A 21,623-nucleotide genomic window follows, 5' to 3' on the forward strand; every position below is an offset into this window, starting at 1 on the left:
TCTTTGTAGAGTTGAGAGTGGAGAGTTTGTTTACATTTGCTCAGCTTCCCCCTTGGTTGCTGTTAGGCCCATCAAATCTTTTCACAAGAAGTAGTAGAAAGTCAGTTGCTAGCGGTGGGTATCAGTCTTCAAAATGAACACTTCTTACAGCTCTCTTTCTCAGATCAAGATGGAAGTGTGAGGAACCAGCTTCCAGAGCAAAGTACCCGTTACTATTGATAATATTGAAACTAAAACTATGACGTAGGACTTGGAGTTCTTATTAAAGTCTCTTTAGCACACCTTAAATAATTTGAGACAAATGGGGGAGTTTCTAATTATGATGTTCAAGCATATTTTATAGCAATTTGATCTCATGCAATTCAGAACGCAGCAGTTATATATAATAAAAGAAAAAAGGAGAGGGCGCGCGTCTGTGGGTCTTCCCAAGCTTTGCCTCTGGGGTAGCCTCCGAGGAGTCTCCTGCCTGTGATAACCTGGGCTTCAGTGCTGAATTTAAACTCGAAACACTTTACTCCGTCCTCCTCTTAGCTGAGAGCGCCTCGCTGCAGCGTGTGCAGGGAGCTCGGCTGGGCGCTTAGCGCGCACGTGCAGCCTGGGCCATCCCCTTAAGTAGTGCTGAAGGGTTTTCAGGTTTTGATTGCTGTTGTAGACTACTATGTATTTTTCTCCTTTTGTCGGGTTAAGAAAAATAGCGTGTGTAAACCGTAGAGGAAGACTTGCAGCTTCCTGTGTAGAATTTGGAGATAAATTTGTAGTTTTAAAGGGTGCAAAAGAATTGGCTAGAGCAGCAGTTTAATAGATTTTTTTTTTCCCCTGGTACTAAAGTTTGGACCCAGTTTTGCCTCTGAACTATGCCCAGTACTTTTTTAATTTTTTGTTTTGAAACAGGGTCTCGCTAGGTTGCTGAGGCTGGCCTCAAACCTGCACCACTCCTTTCTCGGCCCCCAGGTCCTGGGGTTGCAGGTGTGCGCCGCCATGCCTGCCAGTAGGATACCTTTACAGTCACCTATTTGGCCACTTCCTAACCTGGAGGACAGTAGGATTTTTATGTGTTTTTTTACAGTTATTAAGGACTTAGACGACCTTGCGCCTCCCTGAACGGGGCGGCGAGGCAGGCCTGCTGTTGGCCCCCACGCTGCTGCTGTGCGTTTGCTTAATTGTATGAACCTCGCAGAATGTGCTCATTTAAAGATCTACAGGTATGTTGCCGGGCGTGGTGGCGCATGCTTGGAATCCCTGCGCTTGGGAGGCTGAGACAGGAGGATCGCATGGGTTCTAAGCCAGCCTCAGCTACTTAGTGAGACCCTGTTTCCAAATAAAATATAAAATAGGTCTGGTAGTGTAGACCGGAGGTAGAAAGCCCTGGGTTTCACCCAGTACCACCAAAAAAACAAAAAACAAAAAAAAAACCAAAAAAACCCCAACCCCCCCAAAATACAGGTAGTAGTGGAGTTCATGGTGGTTCCAGTCACAGATCAGTCTCAGTGGCAAAAGAATGGCAGATGTTCTAGGCAGCTGAGGCAGAATGCTTCTTAATGAATTTCTAAGCTTATGTGATGTGTTAAGTATACTTAAGTAACCACAGTATAGTCTCAACCCTAGTATTCTTTTAAACTGTATTATTGCATTGGATAAGCACTTGTCTCAGGTACCTTGGGGCAAAGGGCTAAAGGTTAAGCTCTGTTGTTTCAGCGGGGCGTGGTGGTACACGTAATCCCAGCATTTGGGAGGCTGAGACAGGAGGATCCCCAGTCAGCCTCAGCTACTTAGTTGAGGCCCTTTGTAACTTGGTAAGACCCTATTTCAAAAAATAAAGAATAAAAAATAGGGCTGGGGTGTAGCTTGGAGGCAGAAATGCCCTAGGGTTCTATCCCTAGTTTCACCAAAACCAAAACAGAACAACAATAAAAAACCCCAAAAAGTTCTGTTGTTTCCCTGGACAAAGATTTTTATTTTATTTATTTTTTTTTTGCGGGTCTGAGGATGGAACCCAGGGGCATTCAACCTCTGAGCTATACCCCCTGCCCTGTTTTTTATTCTTTATTTTGAAACAGGGTCTCACTGAGTTGCAGAGGGCCTCGCTAAGTAGCTGAGGCTGTCCATGAACCGTGACCCTCTGGTCTCAGCCTCCCAAATGCTGGGATTACAAGTGTTTGCCACCACGCCCAGCAAGGACAAAGATTTTAAAACCTTTTAAAACCATGAAAAGATGCTTTGTAAAATACCTTTTATTGGCAGTCCTGGGAGTGGAACCCAGGGACATTCTACCTTCAGTGTATATCCCTAGCCCTATTTTTTCTTTTTGAAACGGTCTCACTCAGTTGTGGAGTGGGTGCCTCACTAAGTAGCTGAGGCTGGCTGCCTCAGACCTACCTGTAGGCCTCCTGTCTCGGCCTCCCAAGTGCTGGGATTGCCCGGTTTAAAGTTCTTTTTATAAGCTTCTTGTGTTCAGAATGTGCACGTTTCTGCAGACTAAGGCATCAGCCCGGTCTTTCTTTCTTTCTTTCTTTCTTTCTTTCTTTCTTTCTTTCTTTCTTTCTTTCTTTCTTTCTTTTTGTGGGTCTAGGGATGTGACCCAGGGGCATTTGACCTCCAAGCTACACCCCCTGCCCTATTTTGTATTTTGTATTTTTATTTTTTTGTGGTACTGGGGGTGGAACCCAGAGGCTTTCTACTTCTGGGCTATACTCCCAGACCCATTTTATATTTTATTTGGAAACAGGGTCTCACTAAGTTGCTGAGAGCCTCACTAAGTAGCTGAGGTTGGCTTCAAACCTGCACGGTCCTCCTGTCTCAGCCTCCCAAGCGCGGGGATTACAAGTGTGCGCCACCATGCCCGGCTTGTATTTTTTATTTTGAAACAGGGTCTCACTGAGTTGCAGAGGGCCTCACTAAGTAACTGAGGCTGTCTGCGAACCTCGATCCTTCGGTCTCAGCCTCCTGAATGCTGGGATTTCTACCTTGCGCCCCCACGCCAGGCTTATTTTTTAACTTGAAATAGGATCTAGCTAAGTTGCTGAGACTGGCCTTGAACCTGGGTTCTTCTTGGCTCAGTTTCTCCAGTCTGAGGATAGCAGGTGGGTGCCTCCCCACCCCCAGGCAAGTTTTGTAGTGGTTTTTTGTTTTTTTTTTTGTGATACTGGTTATAGAACCCAGAGGCTTTCTACCTCCGGGCTACACCCCGGACCTATTTTATATTTTATTTGGAATAAGTTGCTGAGTGCCTCACTAAGGAGCTGAGGCTGGCTTCAAACCTGTGCCATCCTTCTGTCTCAGCCTTCTAAGCCCTGGGATTGCAAGCGTGCACCACCACGCCCGGCAAGTTTCGGAGCTTCTAAGTGAAGAGCAGGGAGCTTTTGCTAGCAGGTTTCTGGAGTATACCCAGCACATTTGTTTTGGTGTGTCAAGGGGGGGGGGTGTTATTTATTTATTTAATTTACTTATTGGTACTGGAGATTGAACACAGAGGCATTCTACCTCCAAGTTACACCCAACCTGATTTTATTTCTTATCTGGAAACGGTCTCACCAAGTTGCTGAGAGACTAAGTTGCTGAGGCTGGCTTTGAACCTGCGATCCTCCTGCCTCAGCCTCTCAAGTATTGGAATTACAAGCGTGCCACTACCATGGCCGGCTCTATTTTTTATTTCTTTTGTGTGTGGAGCTAGGGATTGAACCCAGAGCATTCTGCCTCTGAGCAACACCCCCAGCCCTATTCTATTTTTATATTGAAACAGGGTATCACTAGGTTGAGGCTGTCCTCGAACTTGGATTCCTCTTGTCTCAGCCTCTCAAGTACTGGGCCAGAGGGAGGGTTTAAGAGCAGGTGATGCAGATAGTTTTTCCTGTAGCGACCAGAGCTGAGCCCAGCAGCCCAGGCCGGCGTTAGCCGCTGCAGCTCCCCAGCCCCGATGCGCGGCTGCCCGTGCCGGTCAGCTTCTCCGTTTAGATGGGTTGAGTGCAGCTCCTTCTCGTGATGACCATAGTCTTGACACTGCAGAGAGTGCTCACTCCGTGGCAGTCATGGATAGCCGCGCAGGCGTGTTGATGAACGCGCCCGTACCAGGTCGTTCTGCGGGCACCTGGTGGGTGGTGCCCACCCATTCCCGTGCCCCTCAGTGACTCGCTAGGCCCAGCCAGGAGAGCACAAGCCAGCGAGGTCTCTGTCCTCAGGATGCTACGAAGGTGGTGGTGGGGAAAGACTGAAGCAAGCGTGCACACAGGCTGGTTTCATAGTGAGGTACCCCCCAGCCCTTTTTATGTGTTTATTTTTGTGGTACTGTGGATAGAACCCAGGGGCATTCTACCTCCAAGCTATACCTCAGCCCCCCCTTTCTTTTCTTAGTTTGAAGCAGGGTCTCCCTAAGTTGCGGAGAGCTTCACTAAGTTGCAGAGGCTGACTTTGAACCTGTGCTCCTGCTCAGCGCCCAACTAGGACTGTGTGGTGTGCCACCATGCCAGACAGTCTTTGCTTTGTTTTTTTTTTGCGGGTCTAGGGATGGAACCCAGGGACATTTGACCTCCGAGCTACACCCCCTGCCCTCTTTATTCTTTATTCTTTTTTGGGTTTCACTGAGTTGCAGAGGGCCTCACTGTCTCAGCCTCCCAAATGCTGGGCTTACAAGTGAGCGCCACCACACCCGGCTCAGTTTGCTTTTGATTTAAAGTTGCGTTATTTCCCAGCAGGGTGATTTCGATGTGGACACAGGTTTTGGAGGAAGGAGTCTTGAGCGGCAGGGTGTGCTTGGCAGGCCGGGAGCGAGCCTCAGGTCAGGCCTCCGTCCTCGGGGGCGGTGTTGGCTCTTCTGGAGCTCTGGAAGCTTCTCTGAGGAGGTGTTGCACTTCACGGGGTCTCCCAGGCCCGCCATGCCCTGGGCGCTTCTCCTGAGGTGAGCTCAGGACAGACAGAGCCCTGGTTCAAGGCCAGCCCAGGCCATTGAGGAAGACCCCATCTCAAAATTTAAAAGGAGACAAACGGGGTGCTTGAGGGGTGTGGCTCAAGGGCAGAGCCACCCTGGGTTCAGTACCCGGGATTGAAGAGGAGGACTGGGGCCTCCTTTCTGAGGTCCAGCCTGTCTCCAGGAGCGGGGTTCTGCGGTTCCCGGATGAGGGCGATAGCAGATGTTTACCCGCATCCTCCCGAGTGCGGCTGATGTCCGTGGGTGAGCCCAGGGGCAGTCCACCCCTCAACTACATTCCCAGCCATTTTTTTTTCATACTCTTCGGGAGGTGGAGACAGAGGATGGCAGGTCGCGGCCAGCCTTAGCTACTTAGTGCGGCCCCTTGCAACTCAGTGAGCCCTGTTTCCAAATAAAGAATAAAAATTTTAAAAAATTACTTATTTTTAATTAATATTTTGCGGTGCTGGGGATGGAACCCAGGGGCATTCCACCTCTGAGCTACACCCCCAGCTCTGTTTTTTATTCTTTATTTTGAAACAGGATCTCACTGAATTGCAAAGGGCCTCACTAAGTAGCTGAGGCTGTCCTCGAACCGTCAGCCTCCCGCATGTTGGGATTACAAGCGTGCGCCACATGCCCAGCTTCATCTTTTTTAATTTTTAAACAGGGTCTCGCTAGGTTGCTCAGGCTGGCCTCGAGCCTGGGACCCTCCTTTCACAGGACCATCCTCGGCTGCTGTTGTCTTTTTTTTTTTTTTTTGGTGGTGCTGTGGATTGACCCAGGGGCATCTACCTCCAATCTTCACCCCCAGCCCTATTTATTTTTCTTTCTTTATTTTGAAGCAGGGTCTCACTGAGTTAAGAGCTTACTGAGAAGCTGAGGCTGGGCGCAAACCTTCAGTCCTCTTGTTTCCGGCTCCCGAGGATTACAAGCGTTCGCCATCATTTCTTTTTAGAGGGTATTTTAGCACTTAGAAGTTGACAGGGCCTAAACTAAATGAGAATCTTTATTCCAGTTGAGATGCACTTGTGGCTTCCTGTAGAAGTCATTCAATTGTCTCTCCATCTTCTCCTTAGGTGTTGGCCATGAGCGGTGTTTTCCGGGCGTGATAACTGCTTTTCTAGAATTCTTCAGGGCTTCATTTAAAATATGGCCAGGACGTTGGCGCTCAGTGAATATCTGTTGCATGAATGACTGGCTGCATAGAAGCCTGAGTTATCGGTTTCCACGTAGCATTTTGATCCAGAGCCACCGATAGATAGATAATCTTGAGTGCGGTCTGTCTCCAGAAGCACACGCCCTGAGTACTGCCTGGAGGAGCCCTGGCGCTGCTCCGGCACCCTCAGCCTTGTGCAGAGTGGGAGGCGCCAGAACCCCGCTGGAGTGCTCTGTGACGTCACACAGGCCGCCCGCTTATGCTTCAGTGCAACAAGACAGAAACTTGACAGACGCAGTGGTCTTTCTGTACCCTGACCTGTGGCCTGCACCCTTACGTAGGAAAGCTCACGGTTGAAGTGGTAGTTGACCAGAAGCGGGGTGGTCCTGTGCGCGAGGCCTGCCCTGCGCCCGCAGGCGCTGCCCTTTGCTTTTTCCTTCCACTGTGGAGGGGCAGTTTGCACGTCTTTTTGTTTTCTTGGGTAGAATTAACCTACATAAGATTTAAGACGCTGGGACTATTTAAGCCCAAGTTCTCAGTGTACCATGAAGGTGGATGGTACTGGCTTTAGAGGTTAAATCTCCAGGAGTAAAAATTAGCCTCCGCACAAGAGTCCGCAGAGCGTAGGGAAGCAGCCCCTTTCCACCTGGCCAGTGCGCAGTGTGAACGCTGGGTTAAAAAGCCTCCGGGATCCTTTGCTGCCGAGGGCCTGAGCCCGTTGAAGCCGGCGTGCGGGCCTTTTGGTAAACTGTTCACCCAGTAAGTGGCTTTGGGTCAGTGTGTGCCACGTGTTGTGGACCGGGGCCCACCTGATGCTTGGCGAAGACGGGGGGTGTTAAAAGCGGCCTGGGATCTGGACATCCAGGGACCTAGATGTCCCTCGGCTGGGGCGAGCTCGCGCTGAGGGGCCCTGCCTCTGGGCGTGAGGGTTTCCGGGGAGGCGCCGCTGGTGCCCTCCACTTGGCTCCGTGTGCTCTTCAAGCGCTTCTGTGCGTTTACGTTTCTTCACCTGGTTTGTTTGTGTATAAAGCAGTTTTGAGCACTGGATTGTAAGGTTTTTTGTGAAGCTGTTTTATTTTGTCATCTTTTCACAGCTCTAGGTTTGTGGAAGCTATGTATAGGGTTCATGTGTGTATTTTAGTGGCACTTAAGATGGATCCAGCCGGGCGTGGGGGTGTTCCCTTGAGATCCCAGTAATTGGGAGGCTGAGGCAGCAGAATCTCTGGTGAGGCCAGACCCTGTTTCAAAATAAAGAGGGACAGGGGTGTGGTAGAGCGCCCCTGGGTTCACACTCTGGTATTGCAGGGAAAAGAGGCCAAAAAATGTGTTCAGCTGAATTGAACAATTTCTGTCCTGTTTTGGGCACTGGAGCTTGAACCCAGGGGCATTCTGCCTTTGGGCTCCTCCCTCTTAAACCCTTTTCATTTATTTTTATTTTTGTGGAACTTGTGGTTGAACCCAAGGACACTCTACCTCTAAGCCATACTCCCAGCCCTGTTTTTTATTCTTAATTTTGAAACAAGGCCTCACTAAGGAGCTGAGGCTGTGAACCCGCGATCCTCTTGTCTCAGCCTCCTGAATGCTGGGGATTAAAAGCGTGCGCCACCACGCCCGGCTAAGTTCTCATTTAGTAAGTGTGCCCAGTGGAGAAAATGCTAATGGTTTATTTGGCGTTCAGCAGGGTGCGTGTGGGTCGCAGGTGAGCAGGTGGGCGCATGGCGGGTCCCGGGGCGCCGCGCAGCTCTCTTGAGGCTGACTGTCTCTGTTCCTCCTCCAGGTCTTGGGAGCCCCGGCCTCCAGGCTGCTGGGGTTGACGTCCTGTGCCGCTGCGCCGCTCACTCAATGGAGACCGAGAGAACTTGTGCCTCGTGTTGATTGACCTTTAATCCTGGCCCCGCAGACAGCATCCATCACCAGGCCCCGCAAGCTTCTCAAGATAGGGAGCCTGGAGCACACGCTCCCTTGAACTCGCCAGTCAAGTCTTCGCCCTCGCTGCTGCTGGTGCAAGGGACACGTCTTAGAAGTGGCCTTACTCCAACTCAGAAACTCGCCAGGCCATGCCGACTCAGTCCCTCCTCGTGTACATGGACGGGCCGGACGCCCTCGGCAGCGCCCTGGGCGCCCAGGGGGGGCTGGACGACCCCCTGTCCATCAGAGGGCCCGCCGCCGCCCCGTTCAGAGCTCCGCAGGAGAAGAGCTTCGTCCAGGCGGACGGCCACACGCCGCTGGACTGCATGTTCTGCAGCCAGGCCTTCGCGCACGCGGAGGAGCTCAGCGCACACGTGCTGCTGCAGCACCGGCCCACGCTCTGCGAGCCCGCCGTCCTGCGCGTGGAGGCCGAGTACCTCAGCCCCCTCGACAAGGGCCAGGTGCACCCCGAGCAGCCCGCGGGCGAGAGCGCCAGAGACGGCGAGGGGTTCAGCTGCGAGGTGTGTGGGCAGGCGTTCCGCGTGGCCTTCGACGTCGAGACCCACATGAAGAAGCACAAGGACTCCTTCACCTATGGCTGCGGCCTGTGCGGGAGGAGGTTCAGGGAGCCGTGGTTCCTCAAAAACCACATGCGGACGCACAACGGCAAGTCGGGCGCCAAGAACCGGCTGCAGCCGGGCCCGGAGAGCCCGGCCACCATCAACGAGGTGGTGCAGGTGCACGTGGCGGGGGGCGTCTCCTCTCCGTACAAGATCTGCATGGTCTGTGGCTTCCTATTTCCAAGTAAAGAGACTCTGATGGAACACAGCAAGGTGCACACCAAAGAGACCACTCCGGGTGCCGGCGGCGAGCGGGCCGACGAGGGCGCGGCCTCGCCCCGGGAAGAGTTCCTGCAGCTTTTAAACTTGAGACCCGCCTCGCACCCGGAGCTGGGGAAGCAGCCCGTGAAATGCATCCCTCAGCTGGACCCGTTCACCACCTACCAGGCGTGGCAGCTGGCCACCAAGGGGAAGGTCGCCACCGCCCAGGAAGAAGTGAAGGAGTCGGGGCAGGAGGGCAGCACCGACAACGATGACTCGGGTTCCGAGAAGGAAGAGCTCGGAGACCTTTGGCCTGGGAGTAAGGCGGAGGGCTCCGCGAAGTCCAGAAGCAACAGAGGCAGCTGTGCGGGCCTCCCCCAGGACAGAGAGAAGTCCAGACACGCCAACGGCGAGGCGTCCTCGGTGGACGGGGACCCCAAGGCGGGTGGCAGCAAGGAGAAGCCCACGCACTGCTCCGAGTGCGGCAAGGCCTTCAGGACCTACCACCAGCTGGTCCTCCACTCGCGCGTGCACAAGAGGGACCGGCGGGCGGACGCGGAGTCGCCCACCATGCCCAGCGACGGGAGGCAGCCCGGGACGTGCTCCCCAGACCTCGCTGCCCCCCTGGACGACGGCGGGGCTGTGGACCGCGGAGAAGGCGGCTCCGAGGATGGCTCTGAGGACGGGCTCCCTGAGGGGCTGCATCTGGGTGAGTGGCCCTGGGCCGGGGCCCTGGCTGGGGCGGGCAGGGCCAGGCTCAGCTCGATGATCTCTGCCTGCTGGAGTCTCGCTGCCTTTCCCCATTCCGGTGACCACGGTGAGCGGAGCGTGCGGGAGCGCCCCTGGTTCTGAGCCCGGCGCTCTCGCCCCAGGAGGCACCGGCAATATCTGGAGGCAGCTGGTTGTCACAGCTGAGGGTTGTGCGCTGCTATCCGGGGTGCCGGCGGGGTGCCGAGGTGGCCAGCAGGACCCAGGACAGCCCCACGTCAGAGAGTCATCCAGCCCAGCATGTGGGTGGCCTGGGGACGGGGCGCCTTGGCCGTTGCCACAGGCCCGACCTGTAAGCCAAGCCACACGCCAGTTTGCACACATCAACTTTTAGTGGGTTCCAGCGCACACAGGAGGTGCTGGAAGGAATTCCCAGCTCTAGAGCAGGAGCGCCACTCGGCGGGCGACTGGGAGGCGTGTTTCTTGGTCCCCATTTTACGCCTGCCAGGCGAGTGTCCATCCATAGGTAGCTCAGTGACCAAAGGAGACCCGGGGACCGCGGGCCAGGATGCACACACGTAATGCTGTAGACATGTATGTGTTTATTTGGTACTGGGGATTGAACCCAGGGAGTTCTACCTCTGACTTACACCTCCAGCCCTACTTTTTTATTCTTTATTTTGAAACGGCGCCGCTAGGTTGATGAGTCTCACTGCTTGTTGAGGCTGACCTCATCCCTGCGATCCTCCTCGTCTCCGCCTTCTAAGTACAGATTACAAGCGTGCGCCACCACGCCCAGCTCATAGCAGACATTTGATGATGTACTTCCTGGGACTCAGGAAACCCAGCACCTACCATCCTGCACATCTTTAGTTTCCAGAAGTCTAGAAAACACTGAGGTGTCTTAATGACATCATAGACAAGACTGTGGACAGGCTCCCATTGGCTGAGGGAGGGTCCGCGGGGTGGCGCAGCAGGTGGTGTGGGAAGCCTGGGCGGGTCATGGAGGGGGAGGCTGGTCGCTGGAGCCCCAGGACCCTGCTGCGCCGGGTCTGGTTCCACTCTGCCTCCTGGTGCCGATGTGCCTTGCTCAGCATGTCTTTGCCCAGTTCCCTGTTTGCAGAATTGGTTCATTGGCCCTCACTCATCTTCTCCCTCCCAAGGATAGTTCCCGCAGCCTCTATGTACCAAGTTCAGCTCCTTTAATAAGCACGCTGTAAAGCCGGGCGTGGTGGCACGTGCTTGTAATCTCAGTACTTGGGAGGCTGAGACAGGAGGATTGCAGGTCTGCTGCCAGCCTCACTTAATGAGGCTCTCCTCAACTAGTGAGACCCTGTTTCAAAGTAAAGGATACAAAATAGGACTGAGAATGTAGCTTGGCCTAGAATGCCCCTGGGTTCCATCCCTGATATATCTGTCTATCTCTCTTCTCTTCTCTTCTCTTCTCTTCTCTTCTCTCTCTCTCTCTCTCTCTCTCTCTCTCTCTCTCTCACACACACACACACACACACACACACACACACACACACACTCTGTAAGATCAAAAGTGGTACTAAAATGCAGGAGCCAGGTAGATGGCAAGAAGTTCACCTCCTTTGTTTTAAAGTAAGGCCATTTCATAACTCTGGGTATGACGCAGCTTGCTCTAAGCCCTGACACAGCGTTGGAAGCAGGCAGTTTCAGCAGTGTGCAAACCTCGCTCTCAGCCCAGCTAGTTGGATGGGATTGTAAGAAAGAAAGCGGGGTGTTCTGAGTGTTCTATATTTAGGAGATTGGTTTGCCTAAATTGATGTGATTATGTGGCTTTCTAGTCCAGGTTTATCTTACTGTACTATCAACCTGGCTTTCTTTAGGTTTACTTTTAAGAAGGTCAAAAAGCAAAGTCAATGATTAATTTTGAAAGTCTTCCTGGTACCTTTTTGGGTCAAGGGTTGTCTCTGCCTTGTAGGTGGGTGCACCTCCCTGGAGAAGGTGCGGTGCGGGCTCGTGGCGCCTGACCCTCCCTCCTGACCCTCCCTGCTGACCCTCCCTCTGGACCAGCTGCCCTCACAAGTGCGCTGTGAGCGGGGAGGGAGCAGTAGCACAGGACACCAGGACCTGTTTCATTTTGCGGATTTTTTTTTTTTTATTGTGCTGCTGGGACTGAACTCGGGTATTCTACCTCTGAGCCACAGTCCCAGACTTATTTTACTTTTTATTTATTTACTTTTTGGGTGGTACTGGGTTCCTCGAAGCCCTTCTACCTCCGGGCTACACTCCCAGACCTATTTTTACATTTTTATTTGGAAACAGGGTCTCCTAAGCCAGCGCGCGCGGCTGGCTTCGAACCTGCGCTGTCCTCCTGTCTCTGCCTCCCAAATGCGGGGATTACAAGCGTGCGCCACCACGCCTGGCCTTATTTTACTTTTTATTTTGAAACGGGGCCTCACTAAGTTGCTGAGGCTGGCCACGAACCTGTGATCTTCCTGTCTCAGCCTCCCAAGTCCCGGGTTACAAGGGTGCACCCCCACGTCCAGCTTGCCCTTTTTATTTTTTGTTTTGAAACGGGATCTCACTAGGTAGGTTGATGAGAGTCTTGTAGGTTGATGAGGCTGGTCTCGAACCTGTGATCTTCTTGTCTCAGCTTCCCAAGTCCTGGGATTACAGGTGTGCAGCAACATGCAGGCTCTTCTATTTTTGCTGTGCTGAGGCTGGAACTCGGGGTCCATGCTAAGCAGGTGCTGTCCCTCACACCTCCACCCCAGGCCCTAATCCGCTGAGCCTCAGAGACGGCCAGAAGTTGCCCTTCATACTGCATGAAATAGGATCTGCGAGAGGGAGTCTTTACGTAGAACTAAAATACTCACTTGGGAGGTGTTTCCAACCGGCTTCTCCAATCTGTACTTTTAACCATAGCGTAGTTGCCTGTGGGATGGCGGTGTGGTTGAACCCTCACCATCCACTCTTAGAGGCCCCAGTGGACACAGGCTCAGCAGAGATGCTTTCCTGATGCTGATGCAGAGAGGGAAATTCCAGTGTAGCGCCTGTCCCTTAGGGGTGGGTTTGGACTTGATGGATGCTGCTCTGCCCCTCCCAAGTGCTGGGGGGACGGCCTCCTGAGTACTGGGGGATGGCCTCCTGAGTGCTGGGGGGACGGCCTCCTGAGTGCTGGGGGGCGGCCTCCTGAGTGCTGGGGCGGCCTCCGGAGGTGGTCCAGGGCCTGCTTTTCCACCGCCGCCTTGCGGTGGTGCTTGCTGCCCTCTAGTGGTCATGTGCTTGATGTGGACACGAGCCCGTCTCCAGTGTCTGGCAGAGCGCTTGGCCGGCTTGGTCCCTAAGCCGCTGACTGTGCAGAGGCTGGTTGTCCTGGCTGGAAGCTTGTCCGCCTCCAGCGTCAGCCAGAGCAACTGGCAACCCGTGGAGAGACGAGGAAGCTGCCCGTGCAGGTCAGCGTGCACATCTTTACTTGTGTCCACTAGAGTCGGGGCGCTGGTGGTGCCTGTCATCCCAGTCCTCGGGAGGCTGAGACAGGAGCATCGCGGCCGAAGGCCAGCCTCAGCATGTGGAGGCACTCAGTAACCTGGAGAGACCCTGTTTGAAAATAAAACATAGAATAGGGTTGGTAAGGTAGCTTGGAGATAGGTGTGCCCCTGCATTCAATCCTCGGTACCAAACACACTAAGTAAGAGTGCACCGTGACATATCCAGAAAGCAAACGCGCACACGTCCAGAGCCTCAAACAAGCCGCCCTAGCGGCGGCGTCTGTCGCCTTTCTGCTCCTGCGCCAGCACTGACACAGAAGCTCCTTCCTGCTTTCCAAAGGCGTGCGTATCGAGCACCGAGGGTGTGCCCTGCTGTTCCTTACGTGCACTTTTTGTCTCTGCTTTAAGATAAGAACGACGACGGAGGCAGGCTGAAGCATCTCCCGTCCTCCAGAGAGTGCAGCTACTGCGGGAAGTTCTTCCGTTCAAATTATTACCTCAATATTCATCTCAGGACGCACACAGGTGACGATCTTTGTTTGTAAGCGTGTTAGAACTCTGCTGCAGAGCACTGCCTCGGGGCCAGGCTGCGGGCCGGCGCGGGGCCAGCGGGCGTCACGCAGCTCTCGGTACCGCTGTGACTGGAACAGTTGTTCCCTTTCAAAGTTGCTTTATTTATGACTGCTCTACCCAGACTTTGATCTTATCCAAACCTCTAATGCTTTTGAATGCTCCACCTTCCCCCAGAACTGTGAGTTAGGATGACTCGAGGGGTCCCTCCCGTGGTCTTGGGCTGTGCCGGGCGTGTGGCCTGGGCTTCATCTCACCCACCCGGCTGCACACGCCCGGCAGCGGTCAGCCTCCCTCTGGCCCTTTTCTTAGCTGAGTGGTGTGCGCGTTGCTTCCACGGGACCATGATGGAGACGGAGTTAATCGAGAGCGTGGCTGCAGCCTAGCGGGTATTGCAGGCACGTGCTCCTCTCCCCGGCTCCTCGGCGTTCCCAAGCTGTTTCCATGCTTTCTCTGGACTTATGTAATGCAGAAGCGTTTCTTGTTTTAGGTGAGAAGCCGTACAAATGTGAATTCTGCGACTATGCTGCAGCCCAGAAGACGTCTCTGCGGTACCACTTGGAGCGGCATCACAAGGACAAGCAGCTGGACACGGCGGCTGAGGCCAAGAGCGAGGCCAGGGCCCAGGAGGCCGAGGACGGCCTGCTTGGCGCCGACCGCGTGCAGACCACAGCCCTCAAGAGGCTGTTTGATGGGGCCCGAGATGCCCGAGGCGGCCCGCCCGCGAAGCAGCCCAAGGAGACGCCTGCTGTCTTCCGGAGCGTCCTGGGCAGCCCCGTCCTCTCAGCGACACACAAGGATACTCAGGATTTCAGAAGAGCTGCAGCTGGCGGCGCTGACAGAAGCCCCGGCCCGGCTCCCGCAGACACCTGGAAGACACCGGCAGCTGAGCCCCAGGCCGCTCGCCCGGCCTGCACGCCAGAGGCGGACGGCGGCGCCCTGGTCCTGGAGAGGAAGCCGGGGAGCCCTGGGGATGGTCAGGAGAAACCTCTGAATTTATCCCGCGGAGCCCTCCACAGCTGCCCGGCCATCTCGCTGAGCAAGAGCTTGATCCCCGGCATCACCTGCCCGTTCTGTACCTTCCGGACCTTCTACCCGGAGGTTCTGGTGGTGCACCAGAGACTGGAGCACAGGTACAACCCCGACGTGAGCAAAGGCTGTAGAAACGCGTCTTCACTGAGGAGCAGACGGACCGGCTGCCCGCCCGCCCTGCTGGGGAAGGACGTGCCCCCGCTGGTCAGGCCCCATAAACCCAAGCCCAAGCTGGCTTTCCCCAAAGCTCTGCCCCCCGAGAGGGTGCGGCAGGGCCCCCCGGGGCCCAGCAAAGCCCTGCCAGTGGGCACGGATGCCAGCACTTTAGCCCCAAGTAGCCTGAAGTCGCACAGGCCGCCGCAGGGTGTCGGGGGCCACGGGGCCGCCAGACAGCAGCCGGAGGTGTTCCCCAGAGCCAGCGCTCCTCCCGCTGTGGATCACAAAGCGCGGAGGCCGGAGCCCCAGGTGAAGCCTCTCCCCGCGCCTGCGCAGCCCGCCCTCGGCAGCAGTGATGGCGGCTGCTGCGTCCACGCCCCAAAGAACGGCAGCCCCTGGAGTCTGCAGGGGAGAGGCTGCTTCTGCAGTCGGAGCGCCAGCAGCTCCGCCGCGGAGTGCGGTGAGTCCCTTCCCAAAAGACTCAAGTCCAGCGTGCTCACCCTGGACGTGGAGCCGCCTGGGCCCAATGGCAGAAGGGCCCTCGACGTCCCCAAGTACCACGTCGTCAGGAACGTCGCATCGCTGCTGCCCCAGGGCCGCGTGTGCCCGCCGCCCGTGCTGCCGCCCAAGCCCAGGCTCCTGGGCCCTGGTGAGGTGGACTTTCCAAGCCTGCTGTCAGTGCAGAAGCCCCGGAGCAGTGCCAGCCCGCCGGACGCCTGCGCGCCCCCTGGCCACCCCGCAGCCGGCCCTGTGCCTGCAGGTACTGCATTTGGGCCCGAGAGGACCGATGGCTGGCCCATGTGTCCCCGAGGGGCTAGAAGGGCGGGGTATTCTTACCTGTGGCCCTGGCTTGTCCTCCGAGGCGGGCCGTGCATGGTCAGATCTCATGCCTGCATAATTTCTCTCATTAGTTTTCCTTTTTTTTTTCTGGTACTGGGGATGGAACCCAGGGACATTCTGCTTCCGAGCTACACCCCCAGTCCTATTTTTTAGTCTTAATATTTTTGAAACAGGGTCTCACTGAGTTGCGAAGGGCCTCGCTAAGTAGCTGAGGCTGTCCACGAACCGCGACCCTCTGGTCTCTGCCTCCCGAATGCTGGGATGACAGGCCTGCACCACCACGCCCGGCTTCATTAATTTTTCTTTACATGGGAGCTTCTGTGAAAACTGGTCTAAGCCGGTGTGGTGGCTCACGCTTGTCATCCCAGTGCTTGGGCGGCTGAGACAGGATCACAGGTTTGCGGCCTGGATCAGGCTGGAGGATCGCGGTTTGCAGGCATCCTCAGCTACTTAGGGAGGCCTTCTGCAACTAATGAGACCCTGTTTCAAAAAAAAGACTAAAATTAGGGCTGGGTGTATAGCTGGTAGGTGCAATGCTCCTGGGTTCCATCCCCAGTACTGCAAAAAAAAAAAAAAAAAAATAAAATAAAATAAAAAATAAATAAAAAGGTAGAGCTGTGGGTGTGGCGCGGAGGCGGAGCGCCTGCTCCCAGCCCCAGTCCTCCTCCTCTCTTGCTGCTGGTTACTGCTGGCCAGGCCGGCCAGCTCACCGTGGCCTGGCGGTTGTCTCTCCTCGCACTCTGTCTCGGGCTGCCACGGATTTGAGGGCACCTCCCTCCGTGTCTCCTGTCCCATTGGACTGTAGTCTGAGGAGACTCCGTGCAGGCCTGTGTGCCGCTGCACGTGGGGAGGTCTCCGTAACTCCACGGAGCCCCCTAACCTGTCAGGAGAAGGTGCGGCACCTGCTGGCTGGAATCTCATTTTATTTTATTTTCGTGCCACTGGGGCTTGAACCCAGGGACATTTCTATCTTCTAAGTTATACCTCCAACCCCAGCCCTATTTTATTTTTATTCCTTTTTTTCTTTTTTCCTGTACTGAGGATTGAACCCAGGTGCATTCTACCTCTGAGTTACAACCTCATCCCTATTTTTAAAACAAGGTCTCACTAAGTTGCAAAGGGCTTCATTAAGTAGCTGAGGCTGGTCGCAAACCGACCCTCCTGTCTTAGCCTCCCAAGTACTAGGATTACAAGTCTGTGCACCATCATGCTTGGTTATTATTATTATCTTTGTGGTACCAGGGATGAAACCCAGGGGCATTGTACCTCTGAGCTACACCCCCACCCCTATTTTTTAGTGTTTTTTAAATTTTTGAAACAGGTTCTCATTGAGTTGCGAAGGGCCTCGCTAAGTAGCCAAAGGCGGTCAGCAAACTGAGATCCATTCTTCCCCTCAGGAATGCTGGAATTACAAGCGTGCACCACCATGCCTGGTTAGGTGATTTTTTTTTTTTTTTTTGAAACAATGTCTAAGTTGCTGAGAGCCTCACTAAGTTGCTGAGGCTGTCCTTGAACCTATGATCCTCCTGTCCTAGCCTCCTAAGTACTGGTATTACAGGCGTGCACCACCACACCCACTTGGTTACTGTAGTCTGGAACTGTTTTGATGTTGGGGCTTTAGAATCACACTACCTGTTGAGTATTTTTTTTTTTTTTTTTTTTTTTGCGGGTCTGGGGGTGGAACCCAGGGGCATTTGACCTCCGAGCTACACCCCCTGCCCTATTTTTTATTCTTTATTTTGAAACCGGGTCTCACTGAGTTGTAGAGGGCCTCACTAAGTAGCTGAGGCTGTCCTCGAACCGCGATCCTCTGGTCTCAGCCTTCTGAATGCTGGGATTACAAGCGTGCGCCACCACGCCCAGCTTGTTGAGTATTTTTTTTTTTTTTTTTTTTTTTTTTTTTTTTTACAAAGTGAATCTTTCCTTTTTTGGTACTGAGCATCAAACCCAGAGGCATCCACCCCTGAGCCTACACTCCAGCCCCATTTTTAATTTTTTTTCTAAATCTTGAAACAGGGTCTCGCTAAATTGCAGAGGGTCTTGCTAAGTTGTTGAGGCTGGCCAGGAACCTGCCTGCCATCCTCCTTACTCAGCCTCCCAAGGACTGGGGTTTCAAATGTGCACCACCATCCCCAGCCCGATTACTATACTCTTAACAGTTTTGATGTTAGCTAGGGCTTTTAGACTTGTACTATCTGTTTAGTGTTTTTTATTAAGTACATCTTAGAGATGGTCTTACTTTCTCCTGTGTAGATTTTTAAGTCTTGTAGATTCCTTTGGAGTTTGCACTTGGAAATGGCTCTCCCCGGCAGGGTCCTGGCTCTGGACAGACCTGGGCAGGAAGGCTCGCAGGTCCCGGGCCTGCCCGGGGGCAGCGGTGACTGGGCTCAGAGCCTCCTCTCCGCCGGTCTCTGCGGCTGACAGGGCGCCGCTTTAGACTTTGAGCTGTGTTAGCTTGAGTTGAGGGACTCGATCAAGGGGAGCCTGGTGCCCATTGGTCTGGTCGGGAGAGCAAATTAGAAGACAGTTGCTTTCCACAGTCCAGTGGGCTTTATTAAAGTTGTGATGAAATAGTCATTTTTGCTGAGTTTTGTTTAAAAGTGTCCTCTCCCCTCGGGCTCCTTAAAATGGATGCACATCAAAATTTCACCCTGTGTTGCAAGTCAAATCCTTTTTTATTTTTATTTTTTTGTAGTACTGGAAATTAGACCCAGGAGCATTCTACCTCTGAGTTCAACCCCCACACAGTCTGGCTAAGTTTCAGAGCCTGGTCCTGAACCTGTAATTAATTCTCCTGTCTCAGCCTCCCAAGTGCTGGGTTACAAGCTTTGGCCACCACATCCAGCTGGCAGATTTTTTTGGTAATGGGGATTGAACTCAGGCATTCTACCTCTGAGCTACACCTAGTTCTATTTTAATTTTTAGTTGAAACAGGGCTTCACTAAATTTTTTTTTTTTTTTTTTTTTTTTTTTTTTTTTGCGCTGGGGTGGAACCCAGAGACATTCTACCTCCAAGCTACACCCCCAGCCCTATTTTTTTAAAAAATTTTTTATTTTGAAACCGGGTATCCCTGAGTTGCAGAGGGCCTCACTAAGTAGCTGAGGTTGTCCTTGAACCATGATCTTCCTGTCTCAGCCTCCAGAATGCTGGGATTACAAACAAGTGCCACCATGCCGGACTCCAAGCCCTATTTTTATTCTGTATATTGAAACCGAGTCTCACTGAGTTGCAAAGGGCCTCACTGAGTAGCTGAGGCTGTCTGGGAACCTTGATCCTCCTGTCTCAGCCTCCTGGATGCTGGGATGACAAGTGTGCGCTGCCAGGCCCGGCTTTGTTGAGTCCTGAGGCTGGCTTTGAACCCCTAATGCTCCTGCCTGCCTCCCAGGCCTTGCGATGACAGGGCCACGCTGACTCCCCTTTCTTAGGTGGGGCCTTCCTCCCTCCCGTTTTGCAGGTTTGGTTCACGATGCTTACAGCTGTAACACGTTATATATTGCATGTTTTCATGGCTTTCAGAATTGCACAGTTGACAGCCTAGAAATTAGATAATTTTAGTGACTTAAACAAAATTCTGTGCTAATGAAATGGTCTCATAAAAACAGTTCACTGGGCTGCGTATGTGATCCCAGTCCTTGGGAGGCCGAGACGGGAGGATCGCGGGTTTGAGGGCAGTCGCAGCAACTTAGCGAGACTGAACAATTTAGCAAGACCCTGCTTTCCATGAAAAGGGTCGGCGCAGTGGCTCAGAGGCAGGATGCCCTTGGGCTCAGTCCCCAGTACCACCTCCACCAACCCCCAGAACAACAGAAAGCAGTGCGCTGTCACTGCAAACGTGCGGTGACATAAGGCGGTCCTGTTACCAGTGTTAGCGGTTTTCAAGGTTGACTTCTAGTAACACTACCCGTCTTGCCCAGCTGCTCATCTCGACTCTGAATGCCCTTCTACACTTTCTTTTTCATCAGGAAAAAGGCCTGTGTCCTACCAACACTTACCTAGCAGCATGCTTCAAAAGAGGAGCTATGAGAACTTCATGGGGAATGCACACTATCGACCAAATGATAAAAAAACTTGATTTCCTATTTTTGGGGGAAAAAGGTGAGCCTATGTTGTAACTGAATATAATATACTGGTTTACTTAACAAAAAAAGCCGTCCAGCTTGTCCAATATAACAAAATAAAATGACGTTTAGTTTGGCTTTCGGCTTTTTGCGTGTTCCACGAGTCAGTCTGGGGGGGTCCGGTCCTGCTGTCGGTGGTGGTGAGGAGCCGGCCTGGCACCGAGCGCACGGCCCCGGGGTGGGGCTCACGGGCCTGGGGAGCCGCAGACTGGCCCTGCTCCCCTCGTGAGTTTTATTGAGCACCGCCAGACACGTTTGTTTGCTGTGCCTATGGCCCCCTCGCTCCGGCCGCAGAGTTAGAGCAGAGCAGGTGGCCCTGCCCGTGTGCGCGGGAGCGTGCCCGCACTTCCCGAGCCCTCTGCCGGCCGCCACGAGCAGCCCGGCTCTGACTTTCCAAGGCCCAAGAGGGAGTGCAGTGGTACAAAGGTTAGTTGTTGACTGTTGGGCAGAGGGCGGAGTGTCTCTGTAAGGGTTTTACTAGGACTTTTTTGGCTTTTTTTCTTTTTTCTTTCTTTCTTTCTTTCTTTCTTTCTTTCTTTCTTTCTTTCTTTCTTTCTTTCTTTCTTTCTTTCTTTCTTTCTTTTTTTTTGTGGTGCTGGGATAGAGCCCAGAGGTATTCTTTCCTAAGCTGCACCCCCAGCCCTTTTCATTTTTTTGTTTTGAATCAGGGTCTTTCTAGATGGCTGAGACTGTCCTCAAACCTGCCATCCTCCTGCCTCAGCCTCCCAAGTATCAGTGGGGAGTTATAAAATGTTTTATGCCCCCCTTTGTGTAGGGAAGTTATTTTAAGTCATGTTCGTTTTATTAAATATTTCTGGCCCATTCCATAGACTTTTATGTCTTTGAACCCAAAGGCATTCTACCTTCAAACTACACCCCGGCTGGATTTTATTTATTTGGAAGCAGGGTCTCTCTAGGTTGATGAAAGTTTCAAAAGTCACCGAGGCTGTCCTTGAATCTGCGATCCTCCTGTCTCAGCTTCCCAAGTACAGGGATTGCAGGCGTGGCCGCATGCCCAGCTGGACGTCTGTACGCTTTGAGAGATTCACAGAGGTGGCGTCCGCGTTGCCCAGTTACTGTGGCTGGCGCCGAGTCCTGATTCCTGGCCTGGGGCTTCTCCCTCCTGAGTGGTACAGAACTGTGTGTCTGGCCCTCGGACACTTGGGTTGCAGAGGGGATCGTGGATCTTACTCATGTTCTGAGCTGCGTCCGATTTTAATCACACTTTTCATCCTCTTCCCCTAGGTCTTGCCCTGGATATAAATTTGTATTCTCCATGAAATTAGATTTTAGTTCATCTCTGAGCAAGCGGATGGTGACAGCTCCTGAATAAGCTGAGACTGTACATAGACCCCTAAAGCGCGGACGAGGAGCACTACAGTCGTGTAAAGATGTTCTGTTAACTTTTGTACCAAATAGCAATAAAAACTAGTCGGAAACGGTGGGCTGCACACAGATGGGGGCTGCAAATCTCTATTTTGTCCCCAAATAATATTTTTTTTAGAATTGACCAAAAAAAGTGGATTTTTTGCATACTTGAGCGCTGCTGAAAAGAATCATTTGGGGTGGGGGGTGGGACGGGGGAAATGTATACGATGCTTGCACCTCAGGTAAAGTGTAAATAGTGAAGTTGTAGACCTGCTTGTTGGAGTGTGTGTGGACTCCGCCTTCCTAAGGAGCCCGACACGAAGCAACCTCTGCTCTGTGTTTGTTCATTTAAAATGTATGTTTAAAAAAATGCTCAGTGGTTTGTATTATGTTGAGTCCTCTGCCATCTGTTGTTCTCTTGACGAAATCGTCAGCGGAAGTGTTGACCCTGTGTGGAAACGCGCGGGTCTGAGCTCTGCCCGGCTGCGGCTGTGCGGGAGACCCGCCGCCCCGGGCGCCTGGGCTGGGCCGGCCGAGGCTCCCCGGGGCCCGGAACGCGGCCGCTGTGTTTCCTATCAAGC

At 53.2% G+C, this 21,623-nt stretch overlaps 1 protein-coding gene across 1 annotated transcript; it reads left to right on the forward strand.

Moving 5' to 3' along the window:
- Positions 1–8,116: 8,116 nt before the first annotated feature.
- ZNF217 (zinc finger protein 217) lies at positions 8,117–19,628 on the forward strand (the record flags this gene model as incomplete). The annotated part of the gene is made up of 4 exons (XM_080716812.1): positions 8,117–9,497; positions 13,366–13,482; positions 14,018–15,475; positions 19,519–19,628. 4 exons carry the CDS (start codon positions 8,117–8,119, stop codon positions 19,626–19,628), a joined length of 3,066 nt encoding a protein of 1,021 aa, XP_080572938.1.
- Between the last annotated feature and the right edge of the window lie 1,995 nt (positions 19,629–21,623).

Source organism: Muscardinus avellanarius, assembly GCF_963383645.1.
Source record: "Muscardinus avellanarius genome assembly, chromosome: 19".
Classification (NCBI taxonomy): domain Eukaryota; kingdom Metazoa; phylum Chordata; class Mammalia; order Rodentia; family Gliridae; genus Muscardinus; species Muscardinus avellanarius.